The sequence below is a fragment of the Fukomys damarensis genome, unplaced genomic scaffold, assembly GCF_012274545.1.
Source record: "Fukomys damarensis isolate Sample0158 unplaced genomic scaffold, DMR_v1.0_HiC HiC_scaffold_3, whole genome shotgun sequence".
In the NCBI taxonomy this organism is placed as follows: Eukaryota; Metazoa; Chordata; class Mammalia; order Rodentia; family Bathyergidae; genus Fukomys; species Fukomys damarensis.
This window is the reverse complement of record NW_022900915.1, coordinates 10,280,937-10,290,429: the sequence shown is the minus strand read 5'-3', so window position 1 is coordinate 10,290,429 and position 9,493 is coordinate 10,280,937. Positions and strand designations below refer to the sequence as shown.

At 38.2% G+C, this 9,493-nt stretch overlaps 1 protein-coding gene across 1 annotated transcript in view; it reads left to right on the top strand.

The window, feature by feature from the left end:
* Window positions 1-9,366, top strand: part of Scgb3a2 (secretoglobin family 3A member 2) — a 10,112-nt gene extending 746 nt beyond the window's left edge. Inside the window, exons 2-5 of the mRNA XM_010627082.2 lie at window positions 1,897-2,096; window positions 2,463-2,712; window positions 8,425-8,470; window positions 8,949-9,366. Of these exons, the coding sequence (XP_010625384.1) occupies window positions 1,897-2,096; window positions 2,463-2,486 (224 nt within the window). The 3' untranslated portion in view covers window positions 2,487-2,712; window positions 8,425-8,470; window positions 8,949-9,366. The remainder of the gene's footprint in view (window positions 1-1,896; window positions 2,097-2,462; window positions 2,713-8,424; window positions 8,471-8,948) is intronic.
* Window positions 9,367-9,493: the final 127 nt, after the last annotated feature.

Here is a 9,493-nt window from a genome sequence, read left to right as displayed (position 1 = left end):
AAAAAAAAAAAAAAAAAAAAAAAAAAAGTATTGTAAGCATGCAGAATTCAAGATTATTCTCAGGGTGGCTGACATTCTGCTAAGAGATATGACTTCTACAAAAGCTACTGAAATATTGCAGTAGTTTAAAAGCACATGAGATCCATAGATAGAGAGCTCTGTGGCTGTACAAAGGGGTGAAGAGTTTAATTTCCAAGTAAGGATGTAGAAACTGGCTTCTTGGAGGAGAATGGGAACTGAGCCATTCTCTTTAGAAGAAATCATTGTTAAGTTCTGGGAAGAAACATTTGGATGCAACAGAAAAATGCTTCATGACAGCCGGGCTCACTGAAAGAATAGAAGGCTTTGAAGATCTTCCCCCAGAAACATATAAACATAGACAGAGAGGACATTCACCACAATGTCTATTGTAATAAGAATGAAGATTCATCATGACACCAGGTGCTGCCTGCACTTACACAGGCCACGTGGGGTGGTGATTTTTATTGGAGTTTTGGAGGAATTTTTGAATTCATTAGTTTTGAATATTCTGTTGTTCTCTAGTGTTCAAGGATGAATGCTTACAAGTAAAGGTGACAAGGTAAAGGAAGGTCGAGGGAAATGAGTATTTCCCTATTAAGGGAGAATTTTGAAAGGAAAGTACATGAGAAGATAAAGGTATGAGATATTCAGAGGCTCCATTTTTATAAGTTCAATGAGGAAATAAAAACATTTCCAAAGGAAAATTAATCATGGCAGGTCTCAGCAGCGGAAGGATACATGCTCTTGTTTGTATGCTGATAGGTATGTGTACATTTATATATTCACTCAGTTTCTGTACAAATATACATCATACGCATTTTTTCTAGTTTTTCCTTTTCCTTCCCATCCATCTTCTATGCAACAGTTAGCTTTCTAAAACCGTTTGTAAAATGCAGTTGTCCATTTAAAATCTCTGGTAGTTCCCAACTGTCCTCAGGGAGAAAGTTTTCCATTGTCATTGGTATGGCATCCAAGCCTTCTAAAAATCTGATTTAGCTCCACCCACTTTATCTTCCACCTCCTGGTTACAGCCCACTGGAATTCTGCATTCCGGCCTGCCTCTCTGGGCAGAAGGCACACTATTGTACGTATGTATTGCCATCTTAACGTCTTTTGTTGATGTTGTTCCTGAAATACTGCCTCTCTTCTTTACCTTGTGATCCTCATTTCTGCCTCAAAGTTCTCTCTAACACTTCTGGGAATATTCTTGTAGCACTCTCCCACAGTGTGTTAGTCATCCCTTCCTTTGTGCCTCTAACAGAGCTTTGTTTCTAAGGTTATCATACTATACACTGCAGTTTGGCATAGGATTCATATTGTCCACCGGACAATGTTAAGCTTGTGAATAAAGCACCCTTGTCTCTTTTGTCTATATATCTGTATCAAATGGCATAGCGTTGATGTTTGATTAAGTTGCAGCATTAAAATCAATTGGTAGGGAGCAGTTTTTGGATCATGATTTGATTCATTCTTATCCCTGAATAGAGATTTATTAGGGCTCTTTTGCTTTTGCCTGAAAGCTGTGAGCTCTGGGCACAGCCACATACAAAATACTCACCTGTTCATTCAACCACTAGTATCTACTGAATTCTTGTTGCATGCCAGGATCAGTAAGCATGGAGTAGAGTGGGGAAGAAAATATTAATTCCTTGTTCTCTCAGAACCTAAATTCTAATGAATAAATGAAGGTGATAAAAATAAAAGTAGTAGCTATGCAGGAAAGAGTTCTAGTGAGACAAGGAGCAAGTACAAAGGCCCGTAGGCAAAGATTTTCATGGGAATCAGGCTAAGTAGCTCAGGGATGGAGCGGTGGGTACGTGGAGTGAAAACTGAGTTAGGTGTGCCTGTCTCACTTGGTCTCTCTTTTGTCTGTAGCTACTGCCTTCCTCATCAACAGTTTGCCCCTTCCTGTTAACAAAGTGTTGCCTTTGCCTCTGGATGTTCTTTCCTTACTGGACCCATTAAAGCGCCTTCTGCAAACTCTGGGCATTTCTGTTGAACATCTTGTGGAAGGCCTAAGGAAATGTGTAGATGAGCTGGGGCCAGAAGCTTCAGAAGCTGTGAAGAAACTGCTGGTAACTATGGCTTGCGGGGCTGATTTTCCAAGGGGGAGGGCTTTGTCACCCTGAAGGCCCGTGCTGACATGGTCTCACTTGAAAATGTGCGTGTCTCTTTCACTGAGTATGTTAGTGAAATATTCAGGTTCTCGGGAGTCCCGTGGAAATGCAGTTTCTACAGGCACAGAAGGCATTATGGAAAAACAGAGACCCATATTCTGCAATTACCAGCCTTGTGATTCCGGATGAGACTTAATCACTTTGAGTTTGTTTCCATGTCAGCAAAATGGTGGCTACGTAAAATAATAAATGTGAATATATTAAAACATTTTAAATTACATCTAAGCTGCTCTTACTTTTGCTTTTGTCCTTCTGTTTTTCTAGGAAGCGCTGTCACACTTGGTGTGACATCAGGCTGAAGACAGAATGAAGGTGATGATGGAAGTTGAGTGATGCTTCCTCTCAGGCTGAAACTCATTCTGCTCAGACGCAGACCTCACGTCCTAATGAGGAGAGAGTTCCCTGAAAAGAATGAATAAAGCAATGAATAGATTTTCAGCTTGACTTCATTTCCAAGGACCTCCTAGACACGTTTCCTCTTGGATCACAGACTAGAGAGCCTGTTGTTACAAAAGTAACCTAGCATTTTACATAAGACACTATCATTTCTTCTATCTCTAAGTTAAACTTTTCCAGTTTTCAACTATTCTTTCTCTGACAGTGCTTCCAGAATCTTCGCCCTCCTAGTCTAGTTTTAAAGGAATGGTTAAACTTAAGAAGTGAAAACAAATTCAATGTTTTTTTTTTTTGGTATTGGGGATCGAACTCAGGTCTGTGTGCTTGTGAGGCAGGCAGCGGAACCACTGAACTAAATCCCCGGCCCAAAATTCAATGCATTGTCTGACAAGACTAGGGTCTTACTTTCTTCCCTGGGTTGGAGTCTATATCACTGACATGCTAGTTTCTAAGAAGTTTGTAGTTACCTTAAGGTACATTCAATAATTTAAGGCCATTCAATAACTTTCATCAACTCTCACCAAAGTAGCCCTTTACTACCTAATCTTTGGAAAAAGGAATTATGAACTCTCTCCCTCCCCTCAGTCTATCCTTACATTCTATCACCTACAAAAATGCCAGAGTTATCTTTCTGATGCATAATTCTCGTAATAACAGAATACATTTCCAGCTCCTGGAATGGCCTTTGTGTTCTGGCCTTTGCTTACATGTCTAATCTCATCAATATTTCTTTCTCTGTGTGTGTGCCAGTCTCAGCCACTCCAGATAACTATACCTTTTTCCTGTTTGGTTCACTGTCCATAGCACATTACCATCAATAAGCCAAGCTAGAACCACTTCAGTATTTAGTCATTCACTGTGTGATTTATTCATTTTATTTTAGATATTTTAAAATTTCAGGTATTTTAATTTAGCCATGAATAATGTGAATATCTATTTAGTTTTAAAGAGAAAACACAATATAATCAACCAATCAACAAAGTTATAATACAACTAACTTAAATTATCATAGGAACCTCTTAGCAGTACACCAAAATCCAGTTCTCATTTATCTCCTGATTTCCACTCCCCCCCTCCACACTCACCAGGAAAAGATGATTTAAAAATGTACCACAAGTAAAGTTAAAGGCAGGGAAGCTCTTATAAAGTATGTTTCTCATTCATGTGTGTTTCATTGATTAATGTAGGTATAGTGAATGTATAATCCAGGCCCAGATTAGCAACTCACAATCTGAGAAGAAACTTGGGCCCACATTTGGTGGAGAGAAATAGTCTATGCTAAATAAGGCAGAAATTGTAGGTAATTTAGTTAAGACGGATGTAATATTGGAAATTACCCAATCTCTAAAAAATGCAGAGAATGCATTGTAGAATGCAAAATGCACTTTTCAATATTTAGTAGGTATTCACTCTTGGCTTATCCAGTCTTATTACTAAAAGTTCTATGTGTGCACACAAATCCATAGTGGCTAAGGAAAAACAGGAAGACAGTCTAACAAAGAATTTCTTGGAAATACAATGGAGTTGCTTTTAAAGTCAAAGTACTTGGGAAGGACAAGATCTAAGACAGCTCTTGATAACTCAGTACATAAATACATAGACACGTTCTAGACTAGAGTGTTGCCTTCATGGTGACCTTGCTCTCTGACTTTAGTATTGTCTTACTGTAAACATTAAATAATTCTGGGAGAATTTTTCTGCCAAGTGAACAGGAGCCATGACAATGAATTGCCAGGACCCTCCTTGTGTCATGAGTTGGTAGTTTGAAAGGGGCACCAAATTTTGCAAGGTTTCATTCTCCATTGCCCATACTCTTCTATTCTCTGAGAATAAAAATGATCATGTGGAATAGCAATAACGTTATTAGTGAAAAAAAGATCAGCTTTTACTTTAGTGTCACAAGAATGTGGGCTCAGATACTTTTTGAACAACTTTCTAAAAAAGATGTGTAAAGCTTTGAAATGTGATGATTGTAGGAGTTCAGAGCTTACTCTTCAGACGGACATTCAGACTGTCTTTCTGTCCTCTACTGGCTCTTTAACTGAACTTATTACTGTTACTTGTATTTTAGTTTTCTTATTTTAAAACATTCTTTGGTTAACCTAGCTAATTTTATTTGTATACAGATAATATATGTTATTATTACATATATATAGCATTATTTTATATTTTATGTAATTATTTAATATATTATATATAATACATATAATATTTTTATATCACTAAAAAATTTAAACATCCCAGGAAAAAATTACTGCTACCAACAAAAATCTCTGTGACCTCAAAAAAGAACTTATTTATTCTGTCTTTTTAGAAGCAAAGCAAATTTGGGTAAATTCAGGGCACGAGTCCTCACAGCTTGCTGGGAACTATCTCAAGGGCTCAGTCCTGGACAACTTGTAAAGCTGGAAACATGTGAACTGGAAAAGCAGGGTCTAGCTGTCCATGCATCATCCAGGAGCCAGATAGGTGTGTCCTCAAAGACAGGAGCCAGATGCAGGAAAACAATTATCATACACAGAAGGCTTAAGACTCAAGAAGCTAATGAAGGCCTTCCCATACTTTTTTTTCACAATATTTGTCCTTTTGCATTTTATTTTGTTTTTTTGTTTTTGGTACCTGGGATTGAACTCGGGTCCTTGCGCTTGCAAGGCAGGCCACTGAACTGCTGAGCTAAATCCCTGGCTGTCCTTTTGCATTTTAAAATGTGTGAGGATTCATCGTGAATTAACTATGGTACATATTTGAGGAAATAAGTAAATAATTAAAAAAAAATCAAGGCATATAAGGGAAGAACCAGAAACAAGGATGGCAGGAAACTGCACATATATAGTAAGGTATCAGTTTCTCTGTGAATTTCTGAATAGATGGGAGACAGAAAACAGTTTAAATCACATAGATCTTATGATTAGAAAAGAGAAAGCAGAACTTATGGGAGGCATTTTGTTCTTTCTAGTTCTAAATTCTAAACTGAACATGTGTAAATACCGAATAGTCTCTCTGGTGTGAAAAACTATAATAGCACACAAGATCCTAATGGGATAATTAATAATGTGAAATAGGAAGAAAAGGGCTAAAGGTGTAGGGAAAGTGGGAAGGGTAGGGAAAAAGGGAACAAGGGGAAAGAAAAAAATATGAGAAAAAGAAAAAATTGAAATAAAGTGTTTGTAAATGGGAAGGGGAGAAAGGGATGAAGGGAGGGCAGGGACAAGGGGAGAAAATGAGAACCGAGACCTGTCGTGAAGGTACAGGATCCCATAATGAATGTAACTGTACTGTATACCTAGATTGTACTAATAGACTCAATAAAAAGAAAAAAAAATTCGAAACTGAAATCTTTGCAGGGGATTATATAATAATGAGTCATGTATGTATAAGTGCACTTTTGTCAGGGACTCATCAGCTGCATCAGAGATGTCTGCTCATTTTACCTCCTAGACCCCACCCTCTGAAGCTCTGGCTCAGTAAGTCCAGTGTGACCATAGAATATTTGTAATCCAATACATTGTATAGAAATTTAAAACTCATAAAGTGCTCCTGACCTGTTACTTTTCTGAAAATCTTTTTAATAACCTGATGAAGTTTATCCCAGTTTTTATGCAGGAAAGACAATTTATACTTACATTTGCCAAATGATTTAATACACAGAGAAGGGCAACTTGAAACCTGTGGTCTGAGTGACGGTGGGCAATAGCAGTTGAAATTTTGTCATTGGAAATTCTCAGCCTATGGGATATTATACCCATATGCTTCAGCAGGAGTTGAGAGGATCTCGGATTCATCAGGTATCTAATAATTAGATCCTTGGTATTTTCTAGATACCATATGTCTGCTCATCACCTGAAACTGTGTGCAGGATCACATACAGTTTATTTTCTTGTAAAATTTCATAATGTTCACCTTGCCTCCACACATCCAATCTCATTGCCTTTTCCCCTGGGTTTTACAAAACCCTTTCAAACACAATTTTATCATTTTCCTCTTTGGTTATAGTGCATGCTGTGCTAAATGATATTTCAAACTAAGGTGGAAGAAGGAGGGCGAAAAGGGGACAAAAAAAGAACTGAGATGTCTTCTGCACATGTACCAAGTCCACACAAGGAATGTAATTGTTACGTAATGCAAATGTACTAATAAAAAACTAAAAGGTACTAGATATAAAAATAGCAACAAAAAGAAACAAAGCCAAATTTTCTATCCTGGAGAAACAGTCATTTCTGTCAGTCACTTAATTCTCAAATGCTGTGACTACATTTGACTAGATAGGACAATAATGCAAATCCAACTTTTATAGCTATTTATTAACTGTCCAGCCCTGGCATCTAAAAAGATACCTTAGATCATACCACACACACACACACACACACACACACACACATCCCATTTTCTTCTTTCTAGTGAAATTTGCTTTTTACTGTACCATTTTTTTACATGCTACAGTGAGGCATTCCTCCCTAGGATCTCTAAGGTTGATTAAGAAATATAAAGATATATGTGTAGTTAAAAGTACCTGGCATTGGGCCAGGGATTTAGCTCAGCGGTTCGGTGGCCTGTCTTGCAAGTGCAAGGACCCAAGTTCGATCCCCCGTAACAAAAAAAAAAAAAAAAAAAAAAAAAAAAAAAGTACCTGGCATTAAGATCTAGAACAATTTTGTTTCCCATATTTTTCAAATTTACAAGGAAGGAAGTGGTGGTCAGGGTAGTAAAGTGATTTATCTATGGCTACCCAGCCTCTAAGTGGCTAAGTCAGAGATGGAAACTACATACTCTTTATGTTGTCTCCTCTTTTGATTCCTCAATGTTGCCTTGCTTGTTGAATAGAGTAAACCTCTTGGGTGATATCTCAGGGATTTGGGGTGTGGGTATCAATGGTTACAAGTGTGTACAGCTGGCCTGAATAAAGGCAGTGTTAACTGCCTAAGAGGAAGTCCCTTCCCTTAAAAATAAGAATGGAAGTGTGCAAACATTATGAATATTTTTAGATTATCTGGCTTTGGGTGACAGTCTAGATGAGGTGGGTGAGATGCAACTTGATTTCAATAGCAAAGCCTTATTTCTATCCTTAGACACTAAAAAGAAAGTGCAGGTCAAGTTCTGGGATAATATGATACCTGTTTCTGAGCTTACACCACTCACACCCAAACTGTGAAATGGAGCCAGTAGGGCAAGGGAACATTCCTAGACTACATAACAAATAAAAGTTGGGAAAGGCCATACTTCCTGGAGATTCATTTTAGGCAACTCATCTAATCCAAGGGGTAGTGTTTTATTTCATTGCACATCTTGGGGAAAGTATAAGACCACATAGTTAATCATTACTCTCTCCTCCCTCTTACTGGAAAATTCTGTTCTGCCCTCCAGTAACACTGGTTTACAGATACAACGCAAGATCTGAAAACAGGCTACTGGAGTTAAAACCCCAGTCTCTTTGTTTATTAATATCACCACATTAACACTTACTCTTTCTGAGCCTTTGTTTCCTTATATACTAAACTTAATAATAGCAATACCTTGTCTATAATTCTAGCACCTAGGGAGACTAAAGCAGGAGAATCTCAAATTTGAGCCCAACACAGGCAATTCGGTGACTTACCTAGATATAGTCTTAAAAAGAATTTTTTTTAAAGGACTAGGATGTAGCTCAGTGCAGAGGTCCTGGGTTCAGTCTTTAGTACAAAACAAAACAAAATAAACCATCTAGTTTTCATGGGGACTACGAATTATATTAAGTACTAATATCTAGCCCTTAATGTCTAAAATGGAGTAGGTACTTTCTCTGTGACAGCTACCGACATGACTTCTCTAACTCTAAAATCATTTTTGTTTTTAGATTGTAATAACCATTCTCAGGAGACAACTTAGAAAAGAAAAATCAGGTAATTCTGAGCTCTGAAACTGTATCATTTCCATGTGAATCTGACTATATGTGATAGAGAAATTGGCAGTCTTCTCTCCCCTTATGAAGTTCAGCAAATTTCATTCTTTTACTGAGTAACTACATGATTGTGTGGGTCTTCTGAGTTTCAGTGTGTACTCTCCACCTGTTTCATAGGCTGGACTTGTACAATGCAAGTGTTGTAGTTTGGATCTGGAAAGTTCCTATCAGCTCATGCGTCAAAGTCTTTGTTCCCACACTGGAAGTGATGGAAACTCTAGGAGGCAGAATGTGGTGAGAGGTTTTAGATCATCAAAGTGATGTCAGAAGGAATTGGGAGACCTTGGTCTGTTCCTCTTTCCTGCTTTCCCTTCCTGGTCATGAGATGTGTATTAGTCAGGTTTTCATCACTGGGACAAAATATCTGATACCCACAGTTTAAAGGAGGAGCTGGTTTATTTTGGCTCCTCTTTTCACAGGTTTCAAACATGTTTGACTGGCTCCATGGCAGAAACATCAAGGTAGAAGGGCGTGGTGGAGGGAGAAGCTGCTAAAACCCTGGCACTGGAGAAGCAGAGAGCAGAAGAGCCCAAGAGGAAGTGATCAGGGACCAGATAAAGGATCAGATAAAGTTTCTAATGTCTCGCCCACATGACTTACCCAGACGCACTCCAAAAGTGCTTTCCTAAACTCCTGTGGGTATGGCAAGCCAATCAAGTTGCTGTGAAGATTAATCACCCCAAAGTGAGTGGTTCTGCTGTGCCATGTGTTCCTGACAATGTGTCATATCACCTCAGTGGGGCCAATGAACCATGGGAGCCTCCAAAACTTTCAGTCAAAGTAAACATTTTCTCTTTGTAAGTGTTGGTGTTTGTGGTAGTGACAGAAAGCTGGCCAAGGGCAAATTCCCAGCAGAATTGAGACAGGAGCCAGGTCATCTCTTCCTGTGTTTACTGATGTCAGCCCACAATTTTGCTTCTTATTTTAAGAGAAACTTACTAAGTTGGGATGACTATATATATAT